The sequence below is a fragment of the Paramisgurnus dabryanus genome, chromosome 3, assembly GCF_030506205.2.
Source record: "Paramisgurnus dabryanus chromosome 3, PD_genome_1.1, whole genome shotgun sequence".
NCBI classification, from domain to species: Eukaryota; Metazoa; Chordata; class Actinopteri; order Cypriniformes; family Cobitidae; genus Paramisgurnus; species Paramisgurnus dabryanus.
Window position 1 is genome coordinate 15,371,620 of NC_133339.1, and position 15,943 is coordinate 15,387,562.

At 39.5% G+C, this 15,943-nt stretch overlaps 2 protein-coding genes across 2 annotated transcripts; both read left to right on the forward strand.

The window, feature by feature from the left end:
- Positions 1-2,191: 2,191 nt before the first annotated feature.
- On the forward strand, positions 2,192-7,505 carry LOC135768431 (volume-regulated anion channel subunit LRRC8D). The gene is made up of 5 exons (XM_065277656.1): positions 2,192-2,258; positions 2,567-3,403; positions 4,655-4,905; positions 5,034-5,411; positions 5,492-7,505. The coding sequence occupies exons 2-5, from the start codon at positions 2,570-2,572 to the stop codon at positions 6,612-6,614; spliced, it is 2,586 nt and encodes an 861-aa protein (XP_065133728.1). The 5' UTR covers positions 2,192-2,258; positions 2,567-2,569; the 3' UTR covers positions 6,615-7,505.
- Positions 7,506-9,331: 1,826 nt separating this feature from the next.
- Positions 9,332-15,464, forward strand: ddx39ab (DEAD (Asp-Glu-Ala-Asp) box polypeptide 39Ab). Its single transcript, XM_065278408.1, has 10 exons — positions 9,332-9,454; positions 10,257-10,465; positions 12,944-13,071; positions 13,430-13,706; positions 13,789-13,907; positions 14,163-14,294; positions 14,384-14,493; positions 14,573-14,717; positions 14,792-14,939; positions 15,262-15,464. The coding sequence occupies exons 2-10, from the start codon at positions 10,258-10,260 to the stop codon at positions 15,276-15,278; spliced, it is 1,284 nt and encodes a 427-aa protein (XP_065134480.1). The 5' UTR covers positions 9,332-9,454; position 10,257; the 3' UTR covers positions 15,279-15,464.
- Positions 15,465-15,943: the final 479 nt, after the last annotated feature.

The window sequence follows — 15,943 nt, forward strand, 5'->3', positions numbered from 1 at the left end:
CCAACCGTAAGAGCTTTTTTTCCATGCCCACAACCTTGACCTTCCGTAAAGAGAATGAATTGGGTCGTGCTCCAAGTTTGTTATAAAATTATTTCACCCTATCAATACTAAATATCCCAGAGGATGGCTGAAGATTTGAACCAGTTGTTCTGCTATCGATGTAAAATATGTATTAAAATAATTAGCAACCTCCTTCTTATTAAAATTCAATTTTTATTTTTAGTCAATATTAATTTTTAGTCCTATGCTTCTTGGTTTATTAGTATTTGTCAATTCCCAATTCTTTTAAAGACCTCCACAACGTTTTGGGGTTATCTTTATTATTTAAGATATCCATCATATTTTTTATTCCTACTATCAAAGTCAATGGTCACTATCTGCTCTGTGTTCATCAGAAAAAAAGAAATTCATACAGGTTTAGATCAACATGAGGATGAGTAAATAATGACAGAATTTTCATTTTAAGGTGAAATATCCCTTTAAGAAGCGAAAGGACGATATTTTGTATCAAACTCTGATTGTATGAAAAGAAGTCTTATACACCTAGGTGGCAGGTTATTCCCATACAGCAAAAAAATATCCAAAAAATGGCCGAAAAATATATTTGTTGAAATATATTTTTGAATTATATACTTTTAAGATATGTTTTGACAATTTTTTTGTCCATTTTAAAAGATATTTTAAAAGTACATAAATGTTAAAGCATTAAAAATATATTTATCCCTCTATACATTTTAATCCAAGGAAATCTATCACTTCGCACTGGAAGAAAAACTTTGTTTATGTTACAAACCTGTAAAAGAAGGTAAAATAACTTTTTTTAAAAAGGTTAATATTAAATATATTTTCAATTTCAACAATATACTTTATAAAATTAACTTGTATTTAGCATGTATTTAAAATATATTTTGGCAAAGAATACATTTTTGCCATATGTATGGATGTAAAATTAGAAATGTATTTGCTTACCCTCTAAATACATTTTGAAATATATGTTGAATTTGTTGATATATGAAGGTTAAAACTAAATATATTTACAAATTCAAAAATGTGTTTAATTAAACTTTTCTTACCACAAAATTTATTTAGCATATATTTAAAATATATTTTCGGCCAGATCTTTTTTTTTGTCATATGGGATTTCCTATTCATTTGATATGGATCAATGAAGCAATTAAGGGGTCTATGTTTCAATCACTTAACATTTATAAGATAAGTCAAGATTTTGTGCTCTTTTTATGCTCAGGTGGCAAAAGTCTGTAAATCATAGAGGAATGACACTAAATCAGTTTTAGTAAAAGCCATATGCAGAAGATTTCGTTAATCGAGTCAAGTCGAGTAAATAGTGACACCTGCTGGTCAGCCGCATTACATACACACATTTAGCTGTGTCAATCAGTTCATAAAATGTCATTAAATGTCATACACGTGTATTATAAATTATATAATCATATATTATTTGAATAACTGTGTAAGTAAAACAATACAAATGCAAACTTGGCAAAAAATATGCGTTTAATGTTTAGAAACATTTCTCCCTAGCTTGCCTCAAAGTGGTTTGGTCAGTGATGCTTTGCGCGTCTTTTAGTTTGCTTTATTTCGCGCCTTTTTAAAGTTAATCGGCTTCATTCAGCAGCCACAGGCAGCACAGAGCAGCGAACTCAACTTAAAGTACAAGGTGTGTAGTTTATTAACTGATAGATGACATCTGTGTAGCAGACTTATGAAAACAGTTTAATGTGATGCAGACGCCTTAAAAACTGTAAAAAGTGTTCACTTAACACCCGTGAGGGGAACTTTAAAATCCACATCAGATTTGATAATATTGTGTTCATATTCATAGTGTGGATGTGGCGTTGATGAAAATGCAGTCAAGATTCAAGATTTTTATTGCCATATACAATTAAATCCTTAATTTGTTTTTACCTCATGAAAAACCTAGAAATTGAGCTTATTTAAACAATGACGTAACCAAAACAAAATCTGATTGGTTGTCTATAAAATAAAAATAATAAAATGTCTGTATTTTGAAATAAACGCAGTGCTGTTATGTGATGTGAATGCGGTTATTGTGTGCGGTTGTCATGGTGATCCCAAAGCTACGTGAGGGTCTCTTTCTCTTGTTCTCTCTCTCTCTTTCTCTCTCTCTCTCTTTCTGGAAACGGTGTAAAGTTATTGATGTGTTGTTGAATAAACCGGCCTTCAATGCGAGACTCTGGAGTTGAAAGCGTTTTATAAAAGCGTCTGCTTAAATCCGAGTAAGTACATTATAAAATATGTTTAATGTAACAAATCGGAGTATTGAATGATTACAATATTTGTTCTGTGTCCACCCATTATTGAGTTTTTCATAGTTTTGACTAAAACCGAACGTGGAAAACATCACTGCATGTTTTATTGGGTTGCAATTTATATAACCATAACTTTATTAAGTTGATTGAAGTTGATCAAAATGAGCTTCAGTGCATTTGTTTTGTGTTTTACTGTGGTGAACAGCTTGTGTTTCAGTAAAGTTTACTTTAGATAAATCTGATGTGATATATTTATCTTCTCTGTTTGATGGCAGGTGATGTTTTCTCTCTCTGAGCTGTGCTCAGTGGGTGAGCGACCGAGCACTTCTAAGATACTGAAGCCGTGGCCGGAGGTGTTCATGGATCACCTGTTGGTTCTGATGCTGATGGTGTGCATCATTGCGTGCACGCTGCTGCTGTCACGTGACGGGCTTGTGTGCGTTCCCGTACACGGTAACTCCAGCTCCTCTACGAAGCCCGGGTACGACCCGCTATTTACGAGCCTGCCGAAGGGTCGACGGACCAACCTGGACTATCAACAATACATCTACATTGGTTACATGTGCTATCACGAGGGGTTATCCTGGGGCTCGCGGCTCTTGCCGTACGTGACACTGCTTAATACTTTAGTGCTGCTCTCCAGCGGCTGCTTCTGGTTTCATTTTCCTTTAACGTCAGCCCGAATCGAGCACTTTCTGTCCATTCTCGACAGATGTTGTGATTCGCCCTGGACGACTCGAGCTCTGTCCTACACAGTCCAGCTGGACGCGGCCCAGAGCCGTTTCTCGGAGACAGAACAGACGGTGCGACCCAAACGTCAAGCGACATCTTCATCCAAAACACGCAAGTGGAGCGTGGACTCAGGAGTCGACAGCCCCTTGCTGGTGGGGGCCGATTGCACCTCCGCTGCCAATCAAATGCCCTCGTCTCCCTCCACCGGGTTCCACTGCTCTGTGCACTCCGGTATGTCACCTGTGGAGTCCAAGATGCCGCCGGAAGCTCCTCGAGCAGCAGCTCTGTTAGATCGAAAAGACCGCGAGCAGACGCGAGCACTGTTCGAGAGAGTGCGCAGATTCCGAGCGCATTGTGAAAGCTCAGATGTTGTCTTTAAGGTGACGATTAAATCATTACACTTTAATATTGAATTCACACGCTGTCATTCATTAAAAACACCATAGCAACCACCCAAAGCACCCTAGCAATTGTAAAGCAATAGAATATTCATGCCATAATAAGTAATGGTGGATCTGTAGACGTAGGATCCAGCGGACAATGAGCTGTCTATCTAAAGTTTTGGTAATGACCCATAACACCCTAGCAACCAAATAGCAGCACACTCACGGTACATTCACACCAAGTGTAACGCTTCCCATTCACTTTAAATGGGTGACGTCATGCGTTGCCGAACTGAATTGTGGATCCGTCGGCGCCGCGTCACTGCCGTTGCTTGCGGCAGAAGATGAACATTTCTAAACTTTTCAAGTGGCAACTTGTGCGTCAACCAATCAGATTGCCTTATGCAAATAACCTAGGCAGACCCAGCCAATTACATTTATAGAAGACCAGAGCATGTGTAGCGGCCACTGCAATTGGATGTTGGTCATGCTTCAAACATGCCCTCCCGTCAAGCGTTAATGCTGACGCCACATGCTTGGCGGAGGTTGTGTCTGAAGCGTGGCCCTAACGTGATCGTCATAGTGACAATGGCCAATCACAGGGGCTGCACATGCTCCCTGTTCTCCAATCTTGCATAAATGTAATTGGCTGGCTCTGCACTAGGTTATATGCATTAGGCATTCTGATTGGCCGATGCACTTGTTGGCTCTTGGAAAGTTGAGAAATTTTCAACTTCTGCAGCAGTGACGTGACATAGGCCCTGTCCCAAATGGCGCACTTCATGTGGACTCTCGGTCTCGTGGCCTAAAAATTCTGCATGCTCGCTTAGTCTACGAGTCCGTAGGGTGTCCCATCTGTCATTTTTACGCTCCGAAGTGTGCTCATCAGCACCCCCTTTGAACCCTTGATGTGGTTTTCGGCGAAGCCCGCACTGCAGCAGGCTTTGCGCACTTTACCAAACCAGAAGTCCTTGCTAAAGAGCAATCAGACCAATTAGGTGACGGAAGGGAGGAGTTCACACTGATGGGCAAATTCTCTTCCTATTTCCGGCATGACGCTTAAGTCTGTCCCAAAAAACAACTCCGAATGTACCGTTCTGTATCGTAGGATTGATAAGTATGCACAAATTTGGCAGATACTTTCATCCAAAATGACTTAAAGTGTTTTTCATTTTTACATTTTAATCTCTTTCAGTATTTCTAAACAATTGTACAAGCATGAATGTGTTGTTTATCTGTTGATGACAGGTTTACACTGCACAGACTGTGTTTAAAGTGCTGATGTTCATTGTGATCATGATCTACACAACTCCACTGCTGGACTCCATCTCATTCAGTTTCATCTGCAGTCCGCAGTCTGACGCGCTGACCGGTTACAGCGTCTTCCAGTGCAGCCGTTTGCTCTCCTCTCACCTGCGTCAACTCATGCAGGCCTACATCTTACTGCTTGTTCTGTTCGGTGTGCTCGCCATCTACACCCTGCTGTGGATCTCTCAGAAGTACGTTATTAATCATAGCAATAAACTCCAGGGCGGATACGCAACGCTAAATACTTTAGTTTTACAGTTTTTTTATCATCTTCATTTTACCCATGAAAATCTAAAGTGTTTTATTTTGAGATTCACAGGTCATTGAGAGAGTATTCATTCCAGAGCCAGCATGAGACTGGATTCGTGTTTGATGTACCGGAGCTTCACAATGACTTGGCCTTTCTTTTACACATGGCTGATCAATACGCCCCTCTGCTGGCTCAGCGTCTCTCTGTATTCCTGTCGCCGGTCTGTGAGAATCATCTGCTGAAGGAAAGTGTGGAGCGTCTATGGGGAGCTGAACGTCTGCGGTCATTGATCACCTGTGATCAGCGGGGTCGCTCTGTGCTTCAGCTGGTTGCTCTCCCACATCTACCAGCAGCTCTCTTCTCTCTGAACCAACTGCATGTGTTGAAGTTAGAGCTCATTGGAGAGGCCAAACTCACAGCACAAATAACCAACATGACTGCACTCAGGTATGCATTTTATTTTAATTTGTTCTTAAAGAGTGATGTAGTGTTTAATCATGGGAAAGTTAAATTTCTTTTTTCATCAGTGAGATGCATCTGTATAACTGCTCTGCAGCAGTGGAGCCTGAAGCACTGCAACACCTGCAGGAACACCTGGAGACGCTGCATCTCACCTTCACCAAACCCACCGAGATCCCGGCCTGGATGTACTCGCTCCACAACCTGCGAGAGCTTCACTTGACCGGCAACCTGTGCGGTGAGGGCGACACGGGCCGTGGCTGGGCCCTCAGCAGCTTGCGTCAGCTGTGTCACCTGCGCGTCCTGGTGCTGTGCGGGACACTGCAGAAAATCCCCAAGGAGCTGAGTGAGCTGTCGGAGAGCTTGGTAAGACTGGAGATACGTAACGAGGGAACCAGGCTGCTGGTGTTGACGGGACTGAAGCGTTTGACCGGACTCGCAGAAGTGCTGCTACAGGACTGCCAGCTGGAACGCCTGCCATCCGCTCTGTTGGCCCTGACAGTTTTGCGCAGTTTGGACATGCAACACAACGGTTTGCGTACTCTAGAAGAGCTGCTGGGACTGCAACATCTACATCATCTGTCCTGCTTGCGGCTGGCACACAATCACGTGTTGTCTCTACCTCCCAGCGTCGCAGTTCTGCGCTCATTGGAAATCCTGGATTTGTCACACAACCATCTAGAGAACCTTCCACCAGCTCTCTTCAAGCTGCATAGATTACGACGTCTTCTGCTTGCTGGAAACCTCTTGGAGGAGATGCCGGCACACGTGGGAGCCCTGAAGCTCCTCACTGAACTAGATCTCACGGGAAACCAACTCAAACATCTACCCGAGGAGCTGTTTCATAGCTGCGCTGAACTCCGCATCTTGAACGTGGCTAATAACTCGATAGGCTCCTTGCCCTCTGATGTGGGAATTCTGAGTAAACTCTCTCATCTGGATATACGCGGCAACTGTCTGGACGAGCTGCCGGTTGAGCTGGGGAGCTGCGTTGGGCTTCGTGGAGGAGGTTTACTGGTGGAAAACGTGATGATGCACACTTTGCCTCGACAGATCAGAGACTTACTACTGCAGCCCGGATCTGTGTCCTGCCCTTTCTTCGAATCTCCATCCCGGCCAAATTCCGACAGCTTTCCTAACTTTTCCCCTGCACAGTGGAGCTTCTACTCGGCGCAGGAGTCTCGAATATAAAGCCTCTCTGAAGTCTGGTATTTCCTTATAAACACAATTATAACTAATATTACTAAAATAAAAGTAAAGTATCCATAGAGTAAACAAACGGTTGTGTTCTGATGACAGATGTTGATGTTATGCTGTCGTAAAAAAGTTTATTCTGTGTGAGTGTGAAATATTATAACCTTTATTGATACATATAATGTATCTCTTAAAAAAGCATTAATCATTTAAATATATAATCAAAGTATTTTTACTTAAAGGAATAGTTTACACCATTCTCATTTACCAACCCTCAAATTGTTTCAATTTCTGTGTTTTGCTGAGCACAAAGGAAGATATTTTGAACAATGTTTGTAACCAAAAGTTTTGGAGCACTATTGACTTCTATAGTATGTATCTTCCTACTATGGAAGTTTATGGTGCTCCTGCTTAAATACAAATTACAAGTTTTTGTTTTTTGGTGTGTAAAATGTTCCCAATTTCTAGCTTTGTGTAAACAACAAACTTATTTCCAGTTACATACTTGATATGATAAAATATTTGGGGTGACCAAAGGGGTGAACGTAATTCCACCAAGTAGGATGTGATCCTGGATCAACACCATTGTTGGTCCTGGATCGACATTTTCATTAACCAATCAGATTGCAGGAGCAGGATTAGTTTGTATGTTAGATTTAGGTTTAGGATTGGGTTAGGGGCTTTTAAGAAATACTCCTCAAACTATTATTTCACACTAATTTGAGGGTTTAAAAATGGTTAGGGTTTGAGTTAAAGGTAGGTTGGGGTATCTTTGATTAAAACAACAAAAAATGTTGATCCAGGATCACATTTTACTTGGTGAAATCATCACAACCTCCTAAAAGGCAAAATATTAAGGAAAATATTAAATGATCTCTGATTTGTAAGTAGATAAAATTTAAAGTTTACTTTTTTTTTTTTTTTTTTTATTCAAAGTTTTGAAAGAAGATACACAAAGGCATTTATAACTATGAGAACTACAAAACAAGACTGAGATTTACACACAAAGACTAAATGTACATTCATCTTCAGTACATAAAATTTAAAGTTTACTTATACAGCTGTCAGATTTGTTTACAGTCAGTCACTCATTCCCGCCACCTACTGGATGGGAGGTTGGAGCAAAATATTATAGAAATGTGACATGCTGTTCATCAAATTAGTATATTTTTTTTAATTAAATAATTCTTGATAGATTTTAAGGGCTAAGGGTAAGAACTGTTAAGGGCCATGACATAACATATACTAGTAGTTAAATCGTTCATTCCCAAAGCATTTTAAGCTTGAGAAGTCTTTCTCTTACATACACCTCACAATTTACTATACATGCTTAATAATTTCAGCAAGACCACACTTGTCAAATTTATCAGTTTCGTGTTTAATTTTTATAAGATACAACAACAAATAAACAGTCTTCTAAGTAACAAAACAAAGTGTGGTTCAATAATTTACATAAGATAAGAAACTATTGACAGACATTAAAATTTTATCCAAGGATAAATTCAGTTCTTGTTTGAAGACATAAAGTGGTTTATAAAGTACTTTTATAAAGTACTTTTTGTACATTTATGGATATAAAACTTTCCAATGAATAAAAAAGATTTAAGCTTGCATTGATTAAAATCTTGTTATTAACATAAAATCCAAAAATAATGTTTCTATAAGTAAAATAAAATTTTAGAATAATATTTTGGACAATTAGTAATTCAGAAAGACTTAAAGGGATCGTTCACCTAAAAATGCAAATTCTGTCATCATTTGCTCACTGTCATGTTGTTACTAACCTGTATACATTTTGTTATTCTTATAAACACAAAGAAAAATAATGTTTGTAACCAAACCCTTCGTTGACCCCATAGAATTATTTTTTCCTACTATGGAAGTGAATGGGCTCCACGAATGGTTTGGTTTCAAACATTTCTCAAAATATCTTCCTTTGTGTTCATCAGAACAAAGAAATTTATATAGGTTTGTAACAACATGAGGATGAGCAAATGATGACAGAATTTTTATTTTTTGGGTGAACTAGCCCTTTAATTAAATCCCAAAACCGATGAACTATAGTCTCAAAAGAAACAAAAAGAGCAGGATGTATCAATGTCATTTCTAAATTTCTGTAAAAAATACTTAAAAGGATAAAATTTGTGGATTATTTTATAAGATATTTCTTTAACTTTATTTTTCAAGAAATATTTCTGGGGGAGTGACCACTGTATGTCCACTGAATATCATAAAAAAAATTATTCCAATAAGAAATAATGAAAGGTATTCAAGGAACCAGGTCCAAAAATAATGACGTAATTCTGTAAAGAAACAAACAAACAAAAAAATAGCCACTATTAATATTTTTGAAGAGCATACAAATTTCCAAAGAGATAAAACTATATTAAATTATTTCCTAGATACCTGATATTTTAAACTTAAGTCAGAATAAGTAAATAAATTACCATCATTTTGAAACAATTGGTTCACATCACTCTTATGCAAAATATTATTACAAAATATTATTTTTTCCAAATAAAAACATTGTGTGGTGAGAAATTATGCTTATAAATAAAGTTTCCAAGGGTTTCGTGTTTAATAAACACTCAAGTCACCTCCAATTTAACATCTGTTAAGTCCCGCCCAACACCAAACGTCACAATAACAGCTCTAACGTCCAATCACGACGCTTGTACATATAAAATATTTTGAATTGACGTGCACGCAGGCCAATGATCGCGGGGGTTATTCGGTAGGCGGGACTTCCGGACGGAAGTATAAACTGCGGCCTGGCGCGTGTGGTTTGAGGTAGCAGCGTTCGTGTATTCACATCTGAAGTGCACCGTAACCTGAAGGTAGCCGCTAATTCGTATTTAAATCTTAGTATATTAACATACTTTCTTGTTATTATTTATTATTTCCTGTAGTGTTTTGTGTTGTGTTTAATAAACTTCGGCAAAATCGTAATTTTTCAATGAAGATGAGCAGTTGTTTTGTGTCGTTAGCCTGTTAGTATGGAGTGCTAACAACAGCGCGCGCGTTCGTTTCGTTTTTCGTTTATTACCACGTTTCGCTTTTTAGAGTGAGATCGGTGCCCGGTAAACTTTGTGTTGTGTAAAGTTATAAATATTACGTGTAGAGTTTGGTTTATTCACTGGTTTAATGTGATTTAAACGCTGCTATATCGTCTATTGTCCGCTCGCATCAGATGAGGTTTATTCAGAATAACGTTAACGTTAGTTGTGTAACACGAGTTTAACTTTTAATAAGCAATAACACTTTAACCGTTTAACAACACAATATATCGTCTAGTTTTGTGAAATATTTATAATAGTCATTAATTTCAGTGATTTTGGTGGCGTATATTACATGTAGGCCTGTGTAAAGCCGGTGGGGGGCGGTCCGTATGGCATTATGACTCTAATCCCTCGCACTGCTGTTTTTTGGGTTCATGGTAAATTTAATAATACAAACTGTACCATGTGACGACACATTTTATCTTTTACAAGTACTAGGGTTTAGAGTTTCAGTGGAAGACCTCAGATTTTCGTTACATATGTGTGACGTCACAAGGTTCATGTTGTTAAAGTCTCACTCATTCTGAGACGTTTCGTTATGTTGCTGTTGTTATAATGCATCTGATCTTCTGATCTCCAGCATGGCTGAGAATGATGTTGACAACGAGCTGTTGGATTATGAAGAGGAAGAGGAACCTCAGGGAGCCCCAGAGAGCACAGCCCCAGTGGGCAAGAAGGACGTGAAGGGCTCCTACGTCTCCATTCACAGCTCCGGCTTCAGAGACTTCCTGCTCAAACCAGAGTTACTGCGAGCCATCGTCGACTGTGGTTTTGAGCATCCGTCTGAGGGTAAGAGATGAGGGTGTAAATCGGACCGTTCACTGCTATATGATGAACTATTGATCATCTCCACAGCAATGTAGGGCTGCTTGATTAGGGGAAATATTTTAATCCCGATTACTTAATGACTTTAAAAACTTGCACACACAACTCAATGCAATCGTTTAGTGTTGTTGCAGAAGAATACACGCGTCAATCACTACCTAGTGATCTGACCTTAGACAGATGCCAGAGCGCCTCAGCTCACTTGAAATGCACAAAACTTAACAAACACACAAAGTTTACTGCTTTGTGTTCTGACAGCTGCGAGGGCACATGCAAGAGAGGGAGAGAGAGCGAGGCGCAGCTGCTTATGATGCGCTGGATTTATTACCTAAAACCATTACTATGATTATCTAGTTTTAGCAATTGAAATGTGCAAAAATTGGAAAACGATTAATTACACAGCCCTACAGCAGTGCCACTTTTGCTGATACATCAAACATTTCTTCGATGCAATTACGATTAGATTAATTCATTGACACTTTAATATTACATGCATGTGTTTTCACCGCTGAGCCCCCTTTTGCTGCATTGCATTCACTTGCTGACTAGCCTAGAAATCTAGACGCACCCTAGCGGCCGCAAAATATATTTGCTGCCAGGGTTTAGTCTAGGCACTCACAATACACTTAACAGCTCCAAAAACCAAAATTTGGTCAGGCCAATCACATCGTGTGTAGCGTCTGTGGGGCGGGCTTAACATGATGACGACAGAGCTGCGACGGTTCCTACTTGAAAACTTCGTTCTTCGTTGCTCTGATTGGTCATAGCGCTATCCTATTGCGTGCAGAGGCATTTTGAGGGACAACCTTATATCCCGCCCCTTGCATTGAGCCGTTTGTGTGAAGAGTTGCCAGACCTTACATCTTGATGTAGGTCTGGCTAACCAGGCTACTTGCTGACACCAGGCTCGCAAAATTTCAAAATCCCTGGTAGCCCTTCGGGCAGGCACTCTTCAGTTTTTGGTAGCCGAAATGAATGCAAGTAGCCCGACTAAAAAATACATTACTTTTAATGTAGAATATTATATTAACATATTTATAATTAACCCAAAATGCAACCACTTTTTTAGTTAAGCCATCTTTTTTACAATGTGTGTTTAATATACATTAATATATAAATTACATATACAGTTATACTTGAATATATATATATTACATTTGTTTAATATCTACCTCTCTCTCCATGGCTCTAATAAGCAAGTTTAGATCATGCTGTTGCACAGAGTCTCTTCACTGCCCATACAATCTACACTAGTCAACATTCGAAGTGGATCAAAACCTTTAATAAATGTTTACATAAAACCAATCCCTAATACCCATTCTTGTCTTAGGACAACTTTGATAAACTTTTTTGATCCACTTCAAATGTTGACTAGTATATATCACTTTAAAGCTTGCTGCAAGAGTTTTAATTTTCTTGCGTGAGGATCGTAATGACTGACGATTTGCCCAACAAATCTGTGACAAATCAGTACGTATTGCTTCCTGTACTGTGGATTTATGCAATCGCGAAAGTAAAACTCGAGCGCGCGCAGAAATGCAATTTAAATAACCATTGCCTGAATTTCATACACCATTATTATCCATCCAAATCTGTGAAAGCATGCATAAGCATTTAAATATATTTTTTCCTCCCTATAAGTCAATATAGCCCAACGGGCAGGGTGGGGATGCATTTTGATAGCCCGACTGCAAAGCACAATAGCCCTGGGATGTTGGGCTAGCGATTTTGCGAGCCCTGCGCATGAAAATAAACAAAAATGCACACAATGTGTTATGTCAAGGAATGAAGACACGGTGTCAAAATAAAGGTCCTTTGTTTCAATATTTTATGTGTGGCATCAAGGCATTGTATTGTTATAAATTTTAATTGATGCTTCGGTTGGTGTTTTTTTTTTTTTTTACTGCCGATACCGATATTAAGAAAGCTGTATGGCCGGCATAACATGTTATTACTGTAAATAAGCAACAAACTGGGAATTGGTGATGGTACATAAACAATTGTTATGCATAACATTTATAAACATACCCTTTTAAAGTACTTAAAACATAATTATTGTGGATCTGACATCTCACGGTGCTGTTTAAATAAGTGTGTGGTGGTGTGTGTGACACAACGTCATGTTAAAAAGTGAATAATGATGATTTTATTGTCTCAGACTTTGGCTTTACATTAAGTGACACTAGAGTACATGGTACACATAACAAATTTAAGTAATAGAGAAATTTGATTGAAAACTGGTGGATTACAGATTTATCGCCCATGTGATAAAAAAAAATCAAATTCAGCCCATGTATCGGCCTCTGCTATATATTGACTTATCACCAGCATCGATCCATATCGATGTTACATCACTAGTAAGAGATGGGTTGTTCATCGCACATTTCTGTTTATTTTTTTTGTATCATGAGTGTGTGTATTAAAGTGTCACTGTGTTTTCAGTGCAGCACGAGTGCATCCCACAGGCCATCCTCGGCATGGACATCTTGTGTCAGGCTAAGTCTGGTATGGGAAAGACGGCTGTGTTTGTACTCGCTACCCTACAGCAGATCGAGCCTGTGGACGGACAGGTCAGTCTATACGTTTTTTACGTTTGTGAAATCTGCATTGAAACTAAACGTTCCTTAAATTATATATAGGTTCAGCAGACTGTCTTATGTAATGACTGAGTATTTGTCAGATTGAGGTGTTGTCCTGTCTTATATAACATAGGAAAATGTGTTATTACAGTAAGGAGATTTGCCTTTGAGAACTGAATAGTGGTTAAAAGGTGCAATCACAATGCAAAAAATCTGCTACCTTTTCTTTTTGCATTAGTCGATCTACGCATGTGCTTGCTTGCTGTGTTCAATAATTATCTGATTGTGATTCTTCCGTTTCATATATATTCAACCCTGTTCTGAACACGTGCTTGTGTTTTTTGTTTAGGTATCCGTGCTGGTCATGTGTCACACCCGTGAACTGGCCTTTCAGATCAGCAAGGAGTACGAGCGCTTCTCCAAATACATGCCCACAGTAAAGGTGGCCGTGTTCTTCGGTGGAATGTCCATAAAGATCGACGAAGAGGTTCTGAAGAAGAGCTGCCCGCACATCGTGGTGGGCACGCCCGGCCGAATCCTCGCCCTGGTCCGAAATAAGACCCTTAACCTAAAGAACGTTAAGCACTTTGTTCTGGACGAGTGTGACAAGATGCTGGAGCAGCTGGGTGAGTGATGTGAATCAATGCCAGTTGTTGTGATGGTTTAAGTCTGAGAACTGCTGCTTGAAGTTTTTTCTTTTTCTCTCAGATATGAGACGTGACGTTCAGGATATCTTCAGACTGACCCCTCACGAGAAACAGTGTATGATGTTCAGCGCCACCCTCAGTAAAGAGATTCGACCCGTCTGCCGCAAGTTCATGCAGGATGTGAGTAAATCGCCGTCTTGTTGTGATAATGCTCATCTGATCTGCAATCAGACATCTTATAGTTCATCATCTGCGTTTAGCATTTGCCTAATGTCAAGTCACAACTAAAGGATAGTTTTTCATGTACTTGGTGACATCCTTTAGATGATGTAGCCCTTTATGCATAGTCGATGTGATGCATTAGTATTTAGTTCATTAGTGCTGGTATGTGAATATCTGATGTTGAAGATTCTGAAATGTTATTTGTGTTCTCAGCCAATGGAGGTGTTTGTGGACGATGAGACAAAACTGACCCTTCACGGTCTCCAGCAGTACTACTGCAAACTGAAGGACAGCGAGAAGAACCGCAAACTCTTTGATCTGCTCGATGTCCTGGAGTTCAACCAGGTGAGTGATTTTTAGTTCCTTCAACGTCTTGTTTTAGGAGTGAAGTGTGTTCATGTTCATCAGGTTGTAACGCTCGTGTCTGCCTGCAGGTGGTGATATTTGTGAAGTCTGTGCAGCGCTGTGTGGCTCTCTCACAGTTACTGGTAGAGCAGAATTTCCCAGCCATCGCCATCCACCGAGGAATGGCACAGGAGGAGAGGTGAGCTCTTTTCCACGCACATTAATACGCATTACCTCAGGCTTCAGCTGCTAGATGACTTAATATCTTCTGTTTGCAGGTTGTCACGATATCAGCAGTTCAAAGACTTTCAGAGGCGAATTCTAGTGGCCACAAACCTGTTTGGGCGAGGAATGGATATCGAGAGGGTCAACATCGTCTTCAACTACGACATGCCTGAAGACTCAGACACATATCTGCACAGGGTAAAAACATGAGCCGATGAAGTCTTAACTGCTGCTCATTATAGACTATTTATTAAAACCGTGTCATGTTACAGGTGGCTCGTGCAGGTCGATTTGGCACAAAGGGTTTGGCCGTCACCTTTGTTTCCGATGAAACCGATGCCAAAATCCTCAATGATGTGCAGGACCGGTTTGAGGTCAATGTTGCAGAGTTACCAGAGGAGATTGACATTTCCACTTACAGTAAGTCAGATTACTTTCCTATACCGAGGCTTATAACAGACTGTGTGTGTAAAAAATAAACTACTGTTTTGTCAAGGAATCTTTTTTTGGCATTCTACCAGTAATTTAACCCACCACGTTCACACCCTAAGAGAAATTGTGATCATGTCTGTAGTCATGCCAGGAGATAGTTGCATGTAATTGGAGGATGTTATTCAGAAGGTCTTCATTCATTGAGAGATGATCTATGAGTTTCCAGCTGCTGTTGTCTGTGACGTTTATTTTCCTCTCTGCTGTCAGACGGTTGAAGTACATGTTTGACATTTCTTTCTCTCTCATGCAGTTGAACAGTCCAGATGAAGGTCTTGAAGTTCCAGTGAAGCACCAGCTGTTGGGTCACGGCCTCCATTTTAAAACTTTTACCTCAAACCCACACTTGTTTTCAACGTTTTTTTTTTCTTGGGGTGTTGGCCGAGATGTCTTTTGTTTGTTTTTGAAATGTTTTTGTTTCGGGTTTTAATGATATTAAAACTTTTTATACTATAACTTGGTCATGTTTAGTTTTTACTCTTCTGAAGTTTAACGTGTAGATTCATTCATATGATTTTTGCGATACGGAATCAAAGAATAAAAATCAAATTTACTGTACAACACGGAATGCTACGGAATTGTGCAAATTTTGCATTGTCATTTTTAAAACTCATTTTCAAATGCGTTTGTTTGTTTCTTTAATCGGCAAATGACAGAAATGCACAGAAACAAGAAAGGTCCATTCATTTCTCATCCTGCGTTGCCCACAATAAGTGTGTGCAAGCAGGTTTCGTCAAAGCCCGGGGAACAGCACACTAAAGGCACTGTATACTTTTCTTCCCGTGTCCGCTCAACGCATCGCTCTTCGTCTATTTACCAGCGTGTAAAGCTCATGTCCATGTTCCTCAGACATAAGGGCTCATAAAGCGCACACATAGGAGCAGTCAACACACACATGAAGTTTTCTTTCCTGTTTCAGTAAACATAAACAGCTG